General features: G+C 39.6%; 1 protein-coding gene across 1 annotated transcript in view; it reads left to right on the top strand.

The window, feature by feature from the left end:
* The window catches only part of col13a1 (collagen, type XIII, alpha 1), a 46,173-nt gene that overhangs the window by 13,970 nt on the left and 9,461 nt on the right, over positions 1-22,742 (top strand). Inside the window, exons 12-32 of the mRNA XM_078796336.1 lie at positions 4,322-4,402; positions 4,623-4,664; positions 4,744-4,761; positions 5,673-5,699; positions 5,791-5,835; positions 10,098-10,184; positions 10,244-10,270; positions 10,360-10,395; positions 10,468-10,524; positions 10,635-10,658; positions 10,730-10,783; positions 11,130-11,174; positions 11,240-11,374; positions 12,719-12,952; positions 13,030-13,080; positions 16,569-16,595; positions 17,316-17,402; positions 18,206-18,241; positions 21,422-21,475; positions 22,289-22,342; positions 22,446-22,481. Coding sequence (XP_078652462.1) covers positions 4,322-4,402; positions 4,623-4,664; positions 4,744-4,761; positions 5,673-5,699; positions 5,791-5,835; positions 10,098-10,184; positions 10,244-10,270; positions 10,360-10,395; positions 10,468-10,524; positions 10,635-10,658; positions 10,730-10,783; positions 11,130-11,174; positions 11,240-11,374; positions 12,719-12,952; positions 13,030-13,080; positions 16,569-16,595; positions 17,316-17,402; positions 18,206-18,241; positions 21,422-21,475; positions 22,289-22,342; positions 22,446-22,481 — 1,257 coding nt within the window. The remainder of the gene's footprint in view (positions 1-4,321; positions 4,403-4,622; positions 4,665-4,743; positions 4,762-5,672; positions 5,700-5,790; positions 5,836-10,097; positions 10,185-10,243; positions 10,271-10,359; positions 10,396-10,467; positions 10,525-10,634; positions 10,659-10,729; positions 10,784-11,129; positions 11,175-11,239; positions 11,375-12,718; positions 12,953-13,029; positions 13,081-16,568; positions 16,596-17,315; positions 17,403-18,205; positions 18,242-21,421; positions 21,476-22,288; positions 22,343-22,445; positions 22,482-22,742) is intronic.

Genomic DNA, 22,742 nt, shown 5'->3' with positions numbered 1-22,742 from the left:
TTGACGATTCGCCACAAAACTGTAAACGCTATGTTCCGTAATGCAACTGCACTAGATCAGAGCTTCGCCATAATTCCTTCTTAGCATGAAGCTATGCCGTGGTCACTTACGCCAAAGTCAAAGGTTCGAACCAAAGCACCAGAATACCAAATACCTTGACCTCGACCCTGATTTGAGATGTTGAGCTGCAAACTTCAATAGAGTGAATTTACTCTGAGGGGAAATAGGTTTGAGTCCAACTGTGGTGAAACGACTTTGAAGGCTTTTTCTCAAAGATTTGCATGAATCTAAAATGTTTGGTGGAAAGCCCCAAATGGTGAGGGACGAGGACGCTTGCCTACTTTTACTGCTTATACTGCTTTCCCGACTCCTCACATAGTATATATTTCCATGGTGTTTGGGTGTGCTTGGGAAATATGTCCTGTGTTGTACGTCAAAAGTAGGCAAGTTGCATGCTAGAGCTTCTGCTTTGGTTTCGGGGGACAAATAAGCTTATCAGTAGGATCACTCCTCGAGTTTTGATTGGACGATGCTGCTCATCCCAACAGAAGCGGCGTATCGTACATCCCTGTGTCGGACAGTCGGCCACAGTAAGTCTGGATACACGCAGTACCCGTACCGCCTGTCGGACCTGGACTCTCTTTGTGGCAAGACCGGTGGCCATGTGATCTCTGGCAGACTGCAAGCTAGGGGCCTGGCGCTGACCAGAACCAGTTCTTCACGTGGGGACGGGTGCCGATGGCTAACATGAAGTAGCTTTCAATTGTGTGTACAGTGGAACCCGCTCAGGTTGACAACCAAAAACTGCTTAAGTCGACGTCGTCGTATGTGGTGGACCGCTTTGGTGGCCATAAAATGTGAGAACCAAAGGGGTTGTTTCTTCTTTCGTACGATGAACCTTTAGCATCAGCGATGGCCTCGGGCTGAAAATGAAAGGAGGCCAAGGCCGCTTTGCAAGCCCACGTGTCATTGGGATAATGTGTTAGCGTTAGCATTAGCAGTTAGCTGTTAGTGTCTTAGTGTTAGCAGTTGGTGTTAGCGTTAGTAGTTGCCAGTTAGCTGTTAGTATTAGTGTTAGCAGTTAGCAGTTGGTGTTAGTGTTAGTAGTTAGCAGTTAGCTGTAGGTGTTAGCAGTTGGTGTTAGCATTTGTAGTTAGCAGTTAGCTGTTAGTGTTAGTGTTAGTGTTAACAGTTAGCAGTTGGTGTTAGCGTTAGTAGTTAGCAGTTGGTGTTAGCGTTAGTGTTAGCAGTTAGCAGTTGATGTTAGCATTAGTAGTTAGCAGTTAGCTGTTAGTGTTAGCATTAGCGTTAATAGTTAGCAGTTAGCTGTTAGCTGTTAGTGTTAGCAGTTAGCAGTTGGTGTTAGCGTTAGTGTTAGCAGTTAGCAGTTGATGTTAGCATTCATAGCTAGCAGTTAGTGTTAATGTTAGCAGTTGGTGTTAGTAGTTAGCAGTTAGGAGTTAGTGTTAATGTCAGCAGTTGGTGTTAGCGTTAGTAGTTAGCAGTTAGCATTAGCGTTTGTAGTTAGCAGCTGTTAATGTTAGTGTTAGTGTTAGCGTTAATAGTTAGCAATTAGCTGTTAGTGTTAGCAGTTAGCTGTTAGTGTTAGCAGTTAGCAGTTGGTGTTAGCGTTAGTGTTGGCAGTTAGCAGTTTGTGTTAGTAGTAAGCTGTTAGTGTTAGCGTTAATTGTTAGCAGTTAGCAGTTGGTGTTAGCATTAGTGTTAGCAGTTAGCAGTTGGTGTTAGCGTTAGTAGTTAGCAGTTAGCTGTTAGTGTTAGCATTAGCGTTAATAGTTAGCAGTTAGCTGTTAGTGTTAGCAGTTAGCAGTTGGTGTTAGCGTTAGTGTTAGCAGTTAGCAGTTGATGTTAGCATTAGTAGTTAGCAGTTAGCTGTTAGTGTTAGCATTAGCGTTAATAGTTAGCAGTTAGCTGTTAGCTGTTAGTGTTAGCAGTTAGCAGTTGGTGTTAGCGTTAGTGTTAGCAGTTAGCAGTTGATGTTAGCATTAATAGCTAGCAGTTAGTGTTAATGTTAGCAGTTGGTGTTAGTAGTTAGCAGTTAGGAGTTAGTGTTAATGTCAGCAGTTGGTGTTAGCGTTAGTAGTTAGCAGTTAGCATTAGCGTTTGTAGTTAGCAGCTGTTAATGTTAGTGTTAGTGTTAGCGTTAATAGTTAGCAATTAGCTGTTAGTGTTAGCAGTTAGCTGTTAGTGTTAGCAGTTAGCAGTTGGTGTTAGCGTTAGTGTTGGCAGTTAGCAGTTTGTGTTAGTAGTAAGCTGTTAGTGTTAGCGTTAATTGTTAGCAGTTAGCAGTTGGTGTTAGCATTAGTGTTAGCAGTTAGCAGTTGATGTTAGCATTAGTAGTTAGCAGTTAGTGTTAATGTTAGCAGTTGGTGTTAGTAGTTAGCAGTTATGAGTTAGTGTTAATGTCAGCAGTTGGTGTTAGCGTTAATAGTTAGCAGTTAGCAGTTAGCAGTTAGCTGTTAGTGTTAGCGTTTGTAGTTAGCAGCTGTTAATGTTAGTGTTAGTGATAGCGTTAATAGTTAGCAATTAGCTGTTAGTGTTAGCAGTTAGCTGTTAGCAGTTAGCAGTTGGTGTTAGCGTTAGTGTTGGCAGTTGGCAGTTTGTGTTAGCGTTAGTAGTTAGCTGTTAGTGTTAGTGTTAGCGTTAATTGTTAGCAGTTAGCAGTTGGTGTTAGCGTTAGCAGTTAGTGGTTAGCAGTTAGCTGTTAGTGTTAGTATTTTTGGAATATTGTGACTTGGAGCTCATTATCAAATATTGAACATAATTATTCAATATAAATTAATGTTGGAGATGAGTGGGCCAAAAACGGGTTCCACTGTACGTAAACGAAGGTCAACCATTGGGTCAGCCATGACAGGCCCGTAGTTTGCTGTGTCTGTCTTCCTTTTGCCGTCTTCATTCCTTGCTTTTACCTCTCATGTTATCTTCTATTTCTCTGTCCTTCCTCCCCCCTCCCTCCCTTAAACCTCTTTCCTTTTGGTGGCCCCCTGGCGACCTTTGCCCTGTGACCATTGTTGCACCGTTGGCCACCCTGGCACCCGTTGTGGCCGCCCCCTGGCAGATGTTGCCCATCACCGTGCGCAACATGCCCTCAATAAGCCCTCTAATCCTAAAACGCCTCAAGGTACAATTCTCTCTTCCCCCGACTTCTTCCCTCCCCTTCCCTCCCCCTCCCTCCCCCTCCCTTCCCTTCCGCTCTGTGGATGCAAGCCGCCCTCCGCCGCCGCCCGACTCGTTCTCATTAACCAACCTTTGGCTGCCATTGCTGGGAGTCGTTCATGTTCAAGGTCAAAGGTCTTTTCTGTCAATGGTCTGATAGTCCTGATAGTTGGTGGACCTCTCGGGAATTGAACTCATCACCGTTAGACTCGTCCAGTTCAGTCAGAAGACGATTGGCCTCTCGTCAAAGCAGGCTTCATCGATTCATGCTCAAAGACTAGACAGGACAGGGGTCAGATAGGGGGTTGGTGCAGGGTCCCAAGTAGAAGCGTCACGCTACCGTTACTCCACCGCCGCCCTTCCCGGTTAAGGAGACTCACGATGCGCTTCCATCACTTTAGGACGACCCCTCAGACCACAGCCGTCTTTCCAGTCTTTGAGCGTGAGCCGATACGCCTGCTCCGATTGGAGGCGGAACATCTGAGAAGATCTGAACAGTCCAGCTTAATCCATTCAAGGCGATTCGGATAATGACAAAACTCACGTGCTCGATCCACGTAGGAACACCGACGGAGGCGTTGGAAGGACCGTAAATGATCATCAAGTTGATATACAGCTGGGGTAGGCTCCAGCCACCCATGACCTGGATGAGGACTATGGAAAAGCTGGCTTTTGGAGGCTTTGGGGGTTGTGACATTCCCAGTCCTCTGCTGGATTTTCCCATCATTTTGCCATCTGGACTTTTCATTTGGCGCCTCTCTCCCAACTTCCTGTGTTATCATACCCTTTCAGAAGTCAGGGTCTGGATGAGGAGGTCTCTCACTTAGCTTCTGCTCACTCAGGTTCCATCTGGGATCGGGCACGGTGGTCGGGTTCCGTTCCTTCCCGGCCATGGATTATTATGGTCAGGTAAAGGCCGAGGTTAGAAACACAAATGTTTCCCTCGGGTAAAGAACGGACCTTCGGTCTCGAGCTTTTTAACCGCCTGCATTGCATCCAATCTAACCTGCCGCTGCGCAGCCCCCCAAGCCCCCTGCCCCCGCACCCCAGCCTGCTGCTAGTTTGCGGTGTGGTGTCATTTTGTCGTGCGTGGTGGCAAGGACTCTGCCACCATGGCGGGTTTTAACTCAAGGTCTCTCAGCAGGGCGAGCCAGGTGCGCAGGGCCCCCCAGGCCCCCCCGGGCTTCCAGGTAACCCGGGCCTCAAAGGAGCCAGCGGCGCACCGGTGAGTATCGTGATGATAGAACACCAAACTCATGTTTGGGCTGCTCTTAACCAACACATGCACGCATGCAAAAGCATACCATAACCCGCAAGGTATGCTGGGTATACAACATGTGACAAAGTTAATTCAGGGAATGTCAGCCAAAGCAGTTGAGAAGCACAGTCGCTTCCATATTTGATTGATGGACATGAAATCATTTCATCATCATCATTTTCCACAGGGTAAGCCGGGTGAACCAGGAAAACCGGGAAAAGATCCCAGAGTGAGTTTCTTCTCCTCCATCAAGTCCAAGCTCATCCATGTGACGCTAACGTTTCTTTATGTCCTTGTTGTGTCTACAGCTTTTACCCGGATTGAAGGTAAATTCATTCCTCCATGTTGGGGGTGTCCAAAGTGCGGTCAGGGGGCAAGGATTTATTGACATGTGGCACATTCTGAAAATATCATTTAAAAAGAAAAGGCAGCAAGAACGGAAATATGCATAAAAATACATATTTTTTACAACAATAATAAAAAGTCATATGTTGGCATATGAGTAAAAATAGCAAAAAAAGTTCACGAAAGACGGGTTGGTTTACATCATAAAGTTATGAAAAACAGAACAATGAATAATGTTGTCATTCTGCGAAAATGCAATTATGAAAAAGTTCTAATTTTAGGAGAACAAAGTCCAAAGTCATAATTACAAAAAGAAAAAAAAACTGCAGAAATGAAAAGAAAAAAGGCAGCAAGAATGGAAATATAAAAAAAATACATATTTTTTTACAACAATAATATAACCAAGTCAATAAAAAGTCATAATAATGTTGTAATATGAGTAAAAATAGCATCATTGTAGTTGAAACAAAGTTGCAACATTCAACAAAGACGGGTTTGTTTACATCATAAAGTTATGAAAAAATATGAAATATGAAAAAAGAGGAGCCATAACACGTTTGTAGTATTTCCATAGAGTGTAAATATTCCATGTCATTTTGTTGTCATACAGGGTGAAACAAAGAACACCAAATAAAGAAAAATGGGCAATATTGTGGGAATTAAGTCAGAATATTCCAAGAAAACAATTGTTTTTTGGAGAAGTTGAAATATTGGAAAAAGAAAAGGAGCAGAGAGCGAAGGTCATGCCATGTACGTGGCGAAGGTTTGCTCCACATGAGGCCTCTGGTGGCGTAACCCCATGACCGACTAAGCGCTTTGTCAGCACCAATGCTGCATTTGTTCATAAGAAAGCTGAGAAAAACGTCCAATCGATTTTGGTTTCTTACTCCAGGGTGAGCCCGGAACGCCAGGGCAGAAGGTGAGCTTCCTACATCCTCCTTGCCGCCATTCTAACATTTGATTAGATGTGGGATTACATGTGGGCTTCATCCGTGTCTGTGTGTCTCCAGGGCGACCAAGGCGATGTTGGCCCGCCGGGTCCCGAAGGCCCAAAGGTAGGCATGTTTATGTTTCTTCATACCTTCTCGTCACAAAGTGTTTTGATCTTGGAATATTGAATCCAGATCGTTTCGAAGATGTCACGTCTTAGTAGGAGCGTTTCCTCTGCTTCAGCCTTTTTACGTGCGGTAGTTTGACCATAAATTGGAAGTCACATGACGCAGACAGCATCTGCTACAACATTCTGGATTTGGGGGAGAGGGGGGGGGTCCAAGCTTATTTCCACTCAGGGCCGCATACTGAAAAATACAGAAGCCACTTTCCGCCACGGAAAGAAAAAAATATGCCAATGGTAATTCATAATTGTGAGACAAAACGTCATAATTATGAGATTCATTCATTCATTTTCTACCTCTTGAAAAATGTAAATTATGAGCCAAAACGTCATAATTGTGAGATAAAAGGTCTAAATCAGGGGTGTCCAACTCATGGCTGCGGGACGCTAGTTTGAGGCCCCCGCCTTGATATGAAAATTTAATTTGTTAATTTGTTTCATTTGGTTTTTTGATTTGCTTATTTATTTTTCCATCTTATTTTGTGTTGAAAAATAAAAATTTACATTAAACATTTATTTAATAATTTCATAATAAATAAAAAATTTTGCTTATTTATTTTTCCATCTTATTTTATGTAGAAAAATAAAAATTGACATTAAACATTTATTTAATAATTTCATAATAAATAAAAAATAATTTGTTAATTTATTTCATTTGTTTTTTTGATTTGCTTATTTATTTTTCCATCTTATTTTGTGTCGAAAAATAAAAATAAACATTTATTTAATAATTTAATAATAAATAAAAGTTAATTTGTTAATTTGTTTCATTTGTTTTTTTTTATTTGCTTATTTATTTTTCCATCTTATTTTGTGTCGAAAAATAAAAATTAACATTAAACATTTATTTAATAATTTCATAATAAATAAAAATTAATTTGTTAATTTGTTTCATTTGTTTTTTTTTTTTTTTTTTTTTTAGTTTAGTTTATTCAGTCATGACAACACCAAATATTGTACACAATATTGACATCAATAACATAATCACAAAATCAAAATTCATGTGTTGAATAATAATGACTGAAAAGGCATAGGCAGAAGCAAACTGCTTATAAAAGCCTATCCTATAATTTCAGCTTTTTAGGCTACCAACCTCCAGAAAAGCAAAGAAACAACAACAGAAAATTAATCACACTTATAAACTTCAAAAATAGCTTTACAAACCATTTTCTTAAAAACCAAAAAGGAATGACATGTTTTTAAATTTATGTTGGCATCATTCCAGAATTTAACTCCAGTGATGGAGACGCATCTCCTTTTCATACCTTTTTTAGCTTTTTGTACAGTAAATTTACAAACACCTCTGAGATTATAGGGACTCTCCTGAAATGAAAAGAACTTCTGTATTGAGTCAGGGAGCGTTTTTGATTTTGCTCTGAACATAATTTGCATTATTCTATAATAAAACAAATCGTAAAATTTCATGACATGAGAATTTAGAAAAAGTGGCTCCGTGTGAGCATAATAGTCAGCCTTATTAATGATACGTATTGCTCGTTTTTGCAGTTTTATTATTGAATTTATGGTGCTTTTAAAAGTGGATCCCCACAATTCCACACAGTAAGATGTGTAGGGAACAATCAATGAATTGTAGATCAAATGCAAAGCCTTGGAATTCAATACATATCTGGATTTATAAAGGATTGCAAGTGATTTTGACATTTTCCCTTTGATATATTCAATGTGTTGTTTCCATGTTAACTTTTGATCAATGACAACCCCAAGGAATTTAGTCTCAGAAACTCTTTCAATGTCAACATTACAGATTTTCAGTTTAACATTACAATCGCTTTCATTTAGATTCCCAAAAACCATAAATTTTGTTTTCTTAATATTTAAAGATAATTTATTGACATCAAACCAAGTCTTGAGATTTTCCAGCTCCATTTCTACACAACGCAAAAGTTCCTTTAAATTCTTACCATTTGCTTATTTATTTTTCCATCTTATTTTGTATCGAAAAATAAAAATAAACATTTATTTAATAATTTAATAATAAATAAAAATTAATTTGTTAATTTGTTTCATTTGTTTTTTTGATTTGCTTATTTATTTTTCCATCTTATTTTGTGTCGAAAAATAAAAATTTACATTAAACATTTATTTAATAATTTAATAATAAATAAAAATTTATATATAATAATTTATAATAATTTAATGTTTTATCAGAGCTTTTCCAAAGAACCAAAGCACTGAAAAAGTGGAGGGTATAGCAGAAGCATTGAAGACTATTATATTATATATTTATTTATTAATATTTAATATAATTACTATTTATTAATATTTTTATTACATTTTATTTATAATATATATATTTTTTTTTCACCCAGACCCTAGCTCTAGTGGCCCCCAGGTAAATTGAGTTTGAGACCCCTGGTATAAATGAAGAGATAAAAAGTGTTAATGGTATATATATATATATATATATATATATATATATATATATATATATATATACACAAAATATGAAAGTGTCCCATTTTTCATTTTAAGGACTTTAATGGTTCTTGTGCTCCCTCTAGTGGACACATGTCATGCTTGCTCCTCTAGCAGGTCTTAATGAAGATATTTCTCTTTATTATTTACAGAGGGGCCAAGATGTTGTTTTTTTATGAGTTTATACTAATTATAATAAATAATTATTGAGAATGCCAAACTTGGTCTGTGAGGACTTGGCCTTTGGATTTAGGGGTTGTGGGTTCTTATTCCGGAGCGGATGGAAGCATCGTTTTTGGGCCTTACTGCCGAGTCCCGAGTACACCGGTGCCACTGGTTGCACAACAATGCCGGGTCATGGTGCCACCGCCCCGCTTGGCAGTCGGCTCACGGTTCTTGGGTTCGAAACCTTCACCAGGTCAATGCGGACAGCTTGAAGCGGAGGCTTCTGTCTTGGTCGGCGACCTCTCAGTCGACGCTGATGATTGAGCTTTGGTGGTTCTTGGCTGGTTCCTCGACATCCGAGCGTGACAGGCGTTGGTGACCTACAATTGATGACCTGCGGTTGTTCACAAACGTCTCTTAGACCTTTAGTTCAGCCGTGTAGTACATCAACAATGACTTACCCCTTGGTCCCGTGGGCCCAGTTCTGGTGGCATTTCCGTGACGAGGACCGTAGTAGAGTTTGGCTTCTCCAACATTGGTTTGCCTCCTGGAAACAATCAGACCTGACAAACCACTCGTTTATTTATCGATTCCTGTTTATGACGAAGACCCTCTTGTCCACGCGTGTCCCCACGGTGCCGGTGGTAACCATTCATGAGGAGCAACCATGACTTTAGGACTGAAACCAGGCCCTCATATCGAGTCTGGTTACTACGCTTGACATCAGCCATTGGGAGTATTGGGAGTATGAACCTATCCCGATCTCCGATGTCGCTGCTGAAAGTCCCAAGTCCGTGTACGAGCGATGCCTCGTTTGGGTTCGGGTTCTGTTGACAACCGTTTCCACTCCGAGGGGGCATTAACTAAGTCCACTTTTGTAGGATGGTTTTGGTCTGTATTGTCTTCTGTATTCTTCATTCTTATTTCCGGTCTTCGGAACGTTTGACCTTCATGGCCTCCCCGCTGTGTAGGGAGAACCAGGCTTCCCAGGATCTCCTGGGTCAAAGGTAATGTCCCTCTTGAGTTTGTATTCCGCCGGAGAGTTTCTTCATCGTGTTTGTCTTTGACTGCTAAGGGCCAGGCTGGCACCCCCGGTACGCCCGGTATCCCTGGAAAGAGGGGCTACAGGGTAGGCTTGGCATGGAAAAAGCATCCCGGTCCCGTTTGTGTGGTTTTGCTCCGGTCATTCTGTCCCCGTGTTTGTCTTCTAACTGTCCTTGTTAGTCTTCCTGGTCTTGTTGGTTTTCCTCGTACCCAAAACCAAAACCCTTCCAATTCCATGTTGCCTTCATTGAGCGTTTGGACTACGAGGATTCCTAACACCATTGTTGTTTTCCAGGAATGTGTAGGAATATTGACGATGATGAAGGTGGCGTGCTATTATGTCCTGATACCTGCTTGTGCTTTCAGTCGCTATAGTTGGCTCCTGCTACACAGAAACTGCTGAGTAGACACCGCCCCCTGGCGTCCAGCTTAGTGCTTAGCTGCCTTGGTAGCACAATCACAGTTGCCCAACACGTACATACGACTTATAGAGAAGTACTGGGAGACACATGGAATAGAAGATCTTGAAGATCTTGATCTAAAATGTTTTTTTCACAGGGAGAAAAGGGGGACTCTATTATTTCAGCGCCTGGGATTAAAGGAGAACCTGGCCCACCAGGACTACCAGGCGGAATTGGACCTAAGGTGATAAAATGTACTGAATACAGGGTGTATTGGAGCTAAAACTAAGTACTTTCTTACAGGGCAACAAGGGAGATCAAGGAGATGAGGTGAGATCTTTAACAAACTGGGAAAAACGGGAAAGGAAACGGGAAAGGAAAGTGACAGTTCTGTGATGTACCTTTTATTGAACCGGCAGGGTGACGCAGGTCCTGAAGGCCCCGTTGGACCAAGAGTGAGTAGCAAAATGTCTACTTTGGGATCAACATGCCAACCACTGATGAAATGTACATGACGTCCGTTCTAGGGCCCCCCAGGTCCAACCGGTGAGCCAGGAAAGGCTGAAATCCACAACAATGAAAATGTACGGTACTCCCTGTCACAAACCACAGAAGTCCTAAAATGGAATTGTGTCCTACTTGGAACTGGAATAAACATGGCGTCAAAGTGATGATCCTTCTTTCTCCCATTCAGGATATCCGCAACATACCTCTGATGGTAAGAACTGTGGGACAGCAAAACCACCTCCTGCAAAACCGTACCAAATGGCATAACTGTGTGACTCTTAGGGCCCGCCTGGATTACCTGGGCCCCCAGGGACACCGGGGCTCAACGGGGCCAAGGTAAGACCTTTTGAGACGGAATAGATAACAACAGTTCTAGGTGCACCGGTCCGGGAAGAAGTTGACATCCTGTACACTCATCCTGGTTTTTCATGAACCGGACTTTCATGAACCAGGAAGGAAGGATCATACGTAAGAATTTGGAGAATTAGGTTTTAATTGGTTCGGAATTTAAACAAAAGACCAGGACTTCATTTCAGTCGTTCAGTGAAACTCCGGTTTTCCGATCCTTTAGTGAAAATGTTTGGAAAATCTTGTCCCGGTTTTTGTATGCTGGGTGTTGTTTTCTGATGGGAATCTGATTATTCTTCATCAAATGTATTTTTGGGTTTCGATGTTTTCTCAGGGCGAAGTCGGCCTTCCTGGTCCTCCAGGCCTGGATGGGGAGAAAGTAAGTCATAAATCATTCCATTTTTATGTATTTCTTTGTAAAATGACAATCACAAACCTCTCCAGGGGCCGAGAGGAAAGCCCGGGGAGCCTGGTCCTCCGGGCCCATTTGGCCCCGAGGGTCCCAGAGGAGAAGGCGGTGTCATGGGTTTCCCAGGACCCAAGGGAGACAAGGGAGACACGGGTCCTTCTGGATCACCGGTGAGTGATTTATCCTCCAAGCATCCGCCATCGAAGCCCAGCAGCTCTTAGGGGACCCGGCTAGTTTTAGCTCCACGGCTTTAGACCCCATTATTGCCCCAGGTACAGATCTGTGTTGCACATGGTCTCGTAATAGGGGTCTAGTGGTCCGTGTATTCACAATTGGATTTTTTGGACAGGAACCTTGAGTTAACTGATTTTTAGGCGTAGTGATTTCCCATACGGTACTCAGAAGGGCCCAGAAGACTATCTCAGGGGGTCTTGGACGCACCTACTTGGTCATTGATTTGGTTCTGAAGGTCCGACTGGAAGCAAAGCTACTTTAAATCCATTTTCCCCAAAAGAAATATGTCCACACTTGAACACCACCTCCCCCTTTGGTTGGCCGTGGGGTTCCCACTTGAACACCACCTCCCCCCTTTGGTTGGCCGTGGGGTTCCCACTTGAACACCACCTCCCCCCTTTGGTTGGCCGTGGGGTTCCCACTTGAACACCACCTCCCCCCTTTGGTTGGCCGTGGGGTTCCCACTTGAACACCACCTCCCCCCTTTGGTTGGCCGTGGGGTTCCCACTTGAACACCACCTCCCCCTTTGGTTGGCCGTGGGGTTCCCACTTGAACACCACCTCCCCCCTTTGGTTGGCCGTGGGGTTCCCACTTGAACACCACCTCCCCCCTTTGGTTGGCCGTGGGGTTCCCACTTGAACACCACCTCCCCCCTTTGGTTGGCCGTGGGGTTCCCACTTGAACACCACCTCCCCCTTTGGTTGGCCGTGGGGTTCCCACCTCAGTAACCCAGGATCAGCCAAAGAAAAGAGGACAAACCAGGAAGGGTTGATCTCCCACGTCTTCCATGAAGATGTCTACCACGCCTGTATCAATATACGTACGCCCCACCGCCCACTCCCCGATACACCCCACCCCCCACTCCCAGAAATGACATCATCATCAATGTTGTTTGTCTTGTACCTGTGGTCCAAGTGGATCAATGGGAAGCCCTGGTCTTGGTTCCATCCTGTATTTGTATTTATTCATGTATATTTTGTTAGCAAGCTAATGATGCTAACAGAACGCTTAGCGACCAAAATACGTCGGCCTCACGTCGTGTATTAAAAACACAACAAGACGTGGCGTAATCCACACTAACCAAAAATCGTACCCAAACTGAGGCAAACTTTTAGCGTAAAATTTGGACGTTAACCAAAAAGCACGCTAACCGGGTCGGACACTAACTGAGGTTCCACGGTATTTGTACTTTAAGACCACCCCTACCATATAGTTTTGCATAATCCCCTGCCCTCCATCAGTCCCTCACCATGCCTATGTCCCCTTCCTTGTCCTGTAGGGTCTAGATGGCCCTACTGGTGAAAAGGGGGCCACAGGGTCCCCTGGCCCTATTGGATTACCTGGCACCATGGTACGCAGTGGTGCCCTCAGGATGACTTTCTGGATCGGCACTTTCTATTATTCTATACTTTTGTCTGGGGGTCCGCCCATGCTCAACGTGCCTTTCATCTCTCTTCCCGATTCTTCCCAGGGGTCAAAGGGCCAACCAGGGGAAGGAGGAAGGTCGGATATGGTACGTTTAGCTTCACAACGATATTTTTAAAAAGCTATTTCATTGATCACAATCTCTAATTGGTGTTGTTTTTTTAGCTCTACGGTCCCCCAGGACCCCCGGGACCCCCGGGACCAGTTGGCCCAGCAGTGAGTCAAATGTTCTATTATCACTTTTCTCCTGTGGTCACCAACCTGGTCCAGGCCAAGAGCTCATGTCATGTAAAGGGTAAAGGGTAAAGGGTAAAGATCCGCGATGCCTTGGAAGCTAAGCTAATGAATAAATAACCATAAGAAATATAAAATCATCAAATGAAAATCATAACAATCTTCTTTAATATGCTATTTTTAATAGTCAGCATTTCAATAATGAATGAATAATAAGCACCAATCAATCAATATTCTTCTTCTTCATTTTAAAAATGCTCAGTGACAAATATGGGCAAAAATGGGCAAAAATGGGCAAAAATGGGCAAATATGGGCAAATATGGGCAAATATGGGCAAATATGGGCAAATATGGGCAAAAATGGGCAAATATGGGCAAATATGGGCAAATATGGGCAAATATGGGCAAATATGGGCAAATATGGACAAATAAATATGGGCAAATATGGGCAAATATGGGTAAATATGGACAAATAAATATGGGCAAACATGGGCAAATATGGACAAATAAATATGGGCAAATATGGACAAATATGGGTAAATATGGACAAATAAATATGGGCAAACATGGGCAAATATGGACAAATAAATATGGGCAAATATGGACAAATAAATATGGGCAAATATGGGCAAATATGGACAAATAAATATGGGCAAATATGGACAAATAAATATGGGCAAATATGGGCAAATATGGGCAAATATGGGCAAATATGGGCAAATATGGACAAATAAATATGGGCAAATATGGGCAAATATGGGTAAATATGGACAAATAAATATGGGCAAATATGGGCAAATATGGGTAAATATGGACAAATAAATATGGGCAAATATGGGCAAATATGGACAAATAAATATGGGCAAATATGGACAAATAAATATGGGCAAATATGGGCAAATATGGGCAAATATGGGCAAATATGGGCAATTAATATGAGAAAATATGGGCAAATATGGGCAAATATGGGCAAATATGGGCAAATATGGGCAAATATGGACAAATAAATATGGACAAATATGGGCAAATATGGGCAAATATGGGCAAATATGGGCAAATATGGGCAAATATGGGCAAATATGGGCAAATATGGACAAATATGGGCAAATATGGGCAAATATGGGCAAATATGGGCAAATATGGGAAAATATGGGCAATTAATATGAGAAAATATGGGCAAATATGGGCAAATATGGGCAAATAAATATGGGCAAATATGGACAAATAAATATGGGCAAATATGGACAAATAAATATGGGCAAATATGGGCAAATATGGGCAAATATGGGCAATTAATATGAGAAAATATGGGCAAATATGGGCAAATATGGGCAAATATGGGCAAATATGGACAAATAAATATGGACAAATATGGGCAAATATGGGCAAATATGGACAAATAAATATGGGCAAATATGGGCAAATATGGACAAATAAATATGGACAAATATGGGCAAATATGGGCAAATATGGGCAAATATGGACAAATAAATATGGGCAAATATGGGCAAATATGGGCAAATATGGACAAATAAATATGGGCAAATATGGACAAATAAATATGGGCAAATATGGGCAAATATGGGCAAATATGGGCAAATATGGGCAATTAATATGAGAAAATATGGGCAAATATGGGCAAATATGGGCAAATATGGGCAAATATGGACAAATAAATATGGACAAATATGGGCAAATATGGGCAAATATGGACAAATAAATATGGGCAAATATGGGCAAATATGGACAAATAAATATGGGCAAATATGGGCAAATATGGGCAAATAAATATGTGCAAATATGGACAGATATGGACAAATATGGGCAAATGTGGGCAAATATGGATAAATATGGACAAATATGGACAAATATGGGCAAATAAATATGGGCAAATATGGACAGATATGGGCAAATGTGGGCAAATGTGGCCAAATATGGCCAAATATGGGCAAATATGGACAAATATGGACAGATATGGACAAATATGGGCAAATGTGGGCAAATATGGAAAAGTAAATATGTGTAAATATGGAAAAGTAAATATGTGTAAATATGGAAAAGTGAATATGGGCAAATATGGAAAAGTAAATATGTGTAAATATGGAAAAGTAAATATGTGTAAATATGGGCCATACAGAGAAGCAAAATGGACCAAAGTACATTGTCACGGTTGCGCTGGGCGGTGTTGCGATACGACCCCAGGATGCAGAGAGCAGGACCAAAAGGTTATTTAAATAATAGGTTATTTAAGGTTATTAAAAGGTTATTTAAATAATAGGTTATTTAAGGTTATTAAAAGGTTATTTAAATAATAGGTTATTTAAGGTTATTAAAAGGTTATTTAAATAATAGGTTATTTAAGGTTATTAAAAGGTTATTTAAATAATAGGTTATTTAAGGTTATTAAAAGGTTATTTAAATAATAGGTTATTTAAGGTTATTAAAAGGTTATTTAAATAATAGGTTATTTAAGGTTATTAAAAGGTTATTTAAATAATAGGTTATTTAAGGTTATTAAAAAGTTATTTAAATAATAGGTTATTTAAGGTTATTAAAAGGTTATTTAAATAATAGGTTATTTAAGGTTATTAAAAGGTTATTTAAATAATAGGTTATTTAAGGTTATTAAAAGGTTATTTAAATAATAGGTTATTTAAGGTTATTAAAAGGTTATTTAAATAATAGGTTATTTAAGGTTATTAAAAGGTTATTTAAATAATAGGTTATTTAAGGTTATTAAAAGGTTATTTAAATAATAGGTTATTTAAGGTTATTAAAAGGTTATTTAAATAATAGGTTATTTAAGGTTATTAAAAGGTTATTTAAATAATAGGTTATTTAAGGTTATTAAAAGGTTATTTAAATAATAGGTTATTTAAGGTTATTAAAAAGTTATTTAATGCAAATATGGCAGCAGCAGGAAAACACAACAAGTGCTACAAAGCAAAGACTATTCACAATGAAAGCACCACAGAAGGAGCACCTGAACTAAATAGAGATAATGAAATTAGAAGCAGGTGTGTGAAAGAGCAGAGGTAAGGAGAACGGAAGAGAACACCAAAGGAAGTGGTTACCAAAATAAGAGCATGGAAACCGGAACAGAGGCAAAGAAGGAAATTAAGAGAGCTGTCACGGGGGGGTGACATACACGAAGCCTTTGACCTCGTGGATGGGGACAATGCAGTGAGGCCCCCCCAGCCGCCCCAACCGCCCCAGCCATCCTAGCCCCCCAGCCCCCCCCCCAGCCACCCCAACCATCCCAACTAGAATTAGTTGATATATTTATATATTTATATGTTTATATGTTTATATATTTATATATTTATATATTCATATATTTATATGTTTATATATTTATATGTTTATATGTTTATATATTTATATATTTATATATTCATATATTTATATGTTTATATATTTATATGTTTATATGTTTATATATTTGTTTATATATCTTGATATGCTTTTAGGGATCCCAAGGACCTTCAGGGCCAAAGGTATGTATCATACATGCCATTCATTCCTTTGGACTACAGTACTGGATGTGGTCTATGTACAGTACTGGATGTGGTCTATGTAGAGTACTGGATGTGGTCTATGTACAGTACTGGATGTGGTCTATGTAGAGTACTGGATGTGGTCTATGTACAGTACTGGATGTGGTCTATGTAGAGTACTGCATGTGGTCTATGTAGAGTACTGGATGTGGTCTATGTAGAGTACTGGATGTGGTCTATGTAGAGTACTGGATGTGGTCTATGTAGAGTACTGGATGTGGTCTATGTAGAGTACTGCATGTGGTCTATGTACAGTACTGGATGTGGTCTATGTACAGTACTGGATGTGGTCTATGTAGAGTACTGGATGTGGTCTATGTAGAGTACTGGATGTGGTCTATGTAGAGTACTGCATGTGGTCTATGTACAGTACTGGATGTGGTCTATGTACAGTACTGGATGTGGTCTATGTAGAGTACTGGATGTGGTCTATGTAGAGTACTGGATGTGGTCTATGTAGAGTACTGGATGTGGTCTATGTAGAGTACTGGATGTGGTCTATGTAGAGTACTGGATGTGGTCTATGTAGAGTACTGGATGTGGTCTATGTACAGTACTGGATGTGGTCTATGTACAGTACTGGATGTGGTCTATGTACAGTACTGGATGTGGACTATGTAGAAGGACTACAGAGCCTGACTGGTCTCTCCTCCATCCCAGGGCGAGCCGGGTCTGGGCTTCAGGGGAGAAAAGGGAGCCACGGGCCAGAAGGGGGACAAGGGCGACAGAGGCCATCTTGGACTTCCTGTAAGTCTGCCCGACTCCAGTTGCTTCACATTTGCAAACACGTTCAATTCCAGCTTTTATTAGAGCTCTCGGGACCTGAAAAAGCACCCCTATAGTCACGTTTCACACTCCAATCACCCAATAGAGTGGACATAATTAGACAAATAAACATTAATCAGGACACACACTGGTGCTTGTGTGTCTCACCAAGGGTTAATAATGTAATATAATAACTTTAGTAAGGTAATATGGCTGATATTAATATTATTAATAATATTATTTTTTATTAATAATAATAAGAATTAGACTTTTTTTATTACCAAATAATAATAAATATATAACAATAAAAAATACACCAATATCTCTTTCCTTCTCTGACACTAATATTAATGATAATAATAAATAATAATACAACAATATTTTTCTCTTTGGGGTTTCCCTCCAGGGGTGGCCTCAGCAAAACCAGGGCCCCCATCCAAATCCAATAATAATCATAACAATAAATGATAATAAAAGAATACAAGAATATAAATAGGAAAGAAAATGAACAACAAACCTGAATAATTTGGGGGCACACGGCCATCCGCCCTCACCCCCTCTCCCCCGGGTTCGGCTACGGGGACGCAGCCCTAGCACAAAGCCGCTACTGACACTTCCTGTCACTCAGCAGCCGATGTGATGACCACCTGAATGTGTTGTTGAAGTCACCTGAGTCACAGCTTCACTCACCCCCCCACCCCCACCCCCCCGATGTGACCCCCCCACCCCACCTTCCCTCCATCTCCCATCACTCCTGCTCTCTAACTGCGTACGACGCTATCCAGGGGGCTCACGGGTTAGACGGCAGACCGGGTCCAGTGGTGAGTGGCGCCAAAGTCATGTCCCGCCCCCTCCTCTCCTCCCTCCACCCCCCCGCCCCCCGCCCCCGCTAGCTTGCTTGACCTCTACGTTTGTCTGCTTGCTGCCTTGCTTTTGGTGCCTGGCCTTTCTGCCTTTCAACCGCAGGAGCTCCGGCGGGGACAGGACTTGAACCTACAACTAATTTGGTCCGACTCAACCGTCTTCTGCAACACCGCGGCAACACTTGCCTTTACTTTCCCGTTACTGCATTATTATAGTACTACTATATACCTATTATATTAACACATTTTATTTGCATTACTGCATTATTATAGTACTACTATATACCTATTATATTAACACATTTTATTAGCATTACTGCATTATTATAGTACTACTATATACCTATTATATTACCACATTTTATTAGCATTACTGCATTATTATAGTACTACTATATATTACATTACCACATTTTATTAGCATTACTGCATTATTATAGTACTACTATATACCTATTATATTACCACATTTTATTTGCATTACTGCATTATTATAGTACTACTATATACCTATTATATTAACACATTTTATTTGCATTACTGCATTATTATAGTACTTACTATATACCTATTATATTACCACATTTTATTAGCATTACTGCATTATTATAGTACTACTATATACCTATTATATTACCACATTTTATTAGCATTACTGCATTATTATAGTACTACTATATACCTATTATATTACCACATTTTATTAGCATTACTGCATTATTATAGTACTACTATATACGTATTATATTACCACATTTTATTTGCATTACTGCATTATTATAGTACTTACTATATATTATATTACCACATTTTATTAGCATTACTGCATTATTATAGTACTTACTATATATTATATTACCACATTTTATTAGCATTACTGCATTATTATAGTACTACTATATACCTATTATATTACCACATTTTATTAGCATTACTGCATTATTATAGTACTACTATATACGTATTATATTACCACATTTTATTAGCATTACTGCATTATTATAGTACTACTATATACGTATTATATTACCACATTTTATTTGCATTACTGCATTATTATAGTACTTACTATATATTATATTACCACATTTTATTAGCATTACTGCATTATTATAGTACTTACTATATATTATATTACCACATTTTATTAGCATTACTGCATTATTATAGTACTACTATATACGTATTATATTACCACATTTTATTAGCATTACTGCATTATTATAGTACTTACTATATATTATATTACCACATTTTATTAGCATTACTGCATTATTATTGTACTTACTATATATTATATTACCACATTTTATTAGCATTACTGCATTATTATATTACTGCATTATTATATTACTGCATTATTATCATTACTGCATTATTATATTACTGCATTATTATCATCATTACTGCATTATTATACTACTGCATTATTATAGTACTTACTATATATTATATTACCACATTTTATTAGCATTACTGCATTATTATAGTACTACTATATACGTATTATATTACCACATTTTATTAGCATTACTGCATTATTATAGTACTTACTATATATTATATTACCACATTTTATTAGCATTACTGCATTATTATTGTACTTACTATATATTATATTACCACATTTTATTAGCATTACTGCATTATTATATTACTGCATTATTATCATTACTGCATTATTATATTACTGCATTATTATCATCATTACTGCATTATTATACTACTGCATTATTATATTACTGCATTATTAGTATTACTGCATTATTATATTACTGCATTATTAGTATTACTGCATTTTTATATTACTGCATTATTATATTACTGCATTATTATTATTACTGCATTATTATATTACTGCATTATTAGTATTACTGCATTATTATATTACTGCATTATTATATTACTGCATTATAATATTGCTGCATTATTATATTGCTGCATTATTAGTATTACTGCATTATTATATTACTGCATTATTAGTATTACTGCATTATTATATTACTGCATTATTATATTACTGCATTATTAGTATAACTGCATTATTATATTACTGCATTATTATATTACTGCATTATAATATTGCTGCATTATTAATATTGCTGCATTATTATATTACTGCATTAATATGACTGCATTATTATATTACTGCATTATTATATTACTGCATTATTAATATTACTGCATTATTATATTACTGCATTATTATATTACTGCATTATTAATATTACTGCATTATTATATTACTGCATTATTAGTATTACTGCATTATTATATTACTGCATTAATATGACTGCATTATTATATTACTGCATTATTATATTACTGCATTATTATCTTACTGCATTATTATCTTACTGCATTATTAATATGACTGCATTATTATCATTACTGCATTATTATATTACTGCATTATTATATTACTGCATTATTATCATGACTGCATTATTATATTACTGCATTATTATATTACTGCATTATTATATTACTGCATTATTATATTACTGCATTATTAGTATTACTGCATTATTATATTACTGCATTATTGTATGACTGCATTATTGTATGACTGCATAATTAATGTGAGTAGGCCTTTATGAATATACGTAATATGAATCCCAGACATTGTTGTCATGCTCGGGTCATACGTATATCGGTGGTTATACGTATATCCGAGTCTCTTCCCAGAGGAATGCTCCCACAGCACAAGCAGAGTTCCTCCGTTCCTTCCGTGGATTTGCTTCCACCGATGTTGCCCCAGTGTTGCTGTAGAACTTGAAGACGCCTCACATTTGAGACTATTTGAACGTGAAGTCCCTGAATGCCTCGTTGCTACGGTGTGCATGCGGAGATGCTTGTGCTGCATGCCATACACTTCCTGTGGAAGACATTCCATACAACACACGCCGAATGAATGACATCTCTTCCTCTCCGACACGCGCCGCGGTCGGCTATCGACCTCCGCCGAGCCAACGCAGTACCTCAACAAGCTTTGGGTATTGTGTATTTTAAAGGCACAGTACCTATACCGTGTATTTGGAATCTCTGGAGTGGAAAGCTTGTTGATGTACTGATTGGACTTTTCCGTGTCCTGGCGATATCGGATGCCGTGGACTTATCTTCCTTTTCCTGTTCAAGGGTCTGATCGGACCAGCCGGTCTACCGGGGCCAGCAGGACCAAAGGGAGAGACGGTGAGTTCTTTTCAATCTTCTCTTTCATGGCTTTTATTCCGTCCCACACCGGACTGTACCAAGTGAATTTATTCCTTATTCAAAAATGGAATATTTCTGTAGTCGGAGTAGAGCTCTCTAGACGTGAACTAACACCCCTACAGTCACCTTCACACTCCTACTAGCCAATATGGTAGCAATAATAAGAGTAAATAAGCGTTTGAGGCGTACATGGATCCCGTGTTTTTATTCGGGATTACTGTCCATTTCGTGAGATCAGTCAAACCTGCAATAAAAGCCTGTTGTTGTGGCAATCAAGTCTGGTTCTTGTCTCACCAGACATTCAGGAACACCTGAGAGTCGGGTAGAATACTACGTAGCATTTAGTCAAGCCACGGGATTCGAGAGCGGCCATATTCTACGGTCTACTTCTTGTACCTATCCCATTGGAGGTAACCATGGCAACCAACCAAAGCCTCCATGATCAGGCGTTCTCCTGGCATCCCACTCATGTCTTTGGGTTTGGGTTTAGGGTTTGAGGGGTCAGTCGACCCATCGGACTCGAGTCCACTGTACAGTGGAACCTTGGTTAGCATCATGACTCCATTCCAGAAGGTCCGACGCTAACCAAAACATACTCAAACGCAACCATGAAATAATCCATTCCAGAAAGTCCAAAATGACATCAAACATTTTATAGTTTCTAGTTTTACATGCAGAAACCAAGTACGTGGTTTTTGAGACTTGGTACCTGGAGGAGAGTCCACCGCCGATGCCGTCATAGCCGCGATGTGTCCTATGTGTCGTTTAAAACGTGCACGTCTTCCGTTGCAGGGCGAGAAGGGAGACACGGGATTACCAGGACCAATCGGCTCGCAAGGCATCTCGGTAAATCCCGTTCCTTTTTTCCAGATATCCATCCCGCTTTTTGTGTCTAATCTACCGTCATTTGTAGTCGTCGTCGTTATTTATCGCCTTCTTCTCCTTTCAGGGATTAGCAGGACCACAAGGACTCAAAGGCAACCGGGTAAGTTCTACCGAGCGACGTGACGTAGCAAAAAAGTAGCTCTCTTGAATATTAAGACGAATATAAGACGACGCGCCAGTCGCATGGCTTGTACGATTATTCTCTAATACTAATACAAAGCAAGTACTTGATGGTATCGAGGACAGCAGCGACTACGTTTCCATGCACACAATCCTCAGGAGAGCGGCGCAGGGCGGTTAGCATCTTCCAACGATGCTGCTAATAACTTCACGACGTCAAAACAAAGCAAACATCGACTTT

Source organism: Doryrhamphus excisus, linkage group LG14 (assembly GCF_037039965.1).
Source record: "Doryrhamphus excisus strain RoL-2023G ecotype Guam linkage group LG14, RoL_Dexc_Guam_v1.1, whole genome shotgun sequence".
Lineage (NCBI taxonomy): Eukaryota > Metazoa > Chordata > Actinopteri > Syngnathiformes > Syngnathidae > Doryrhamphus > Doryrhamphus excisus.
This window is presented reverse-complemented; position numbering and strand designations above follow the sequence as displayed.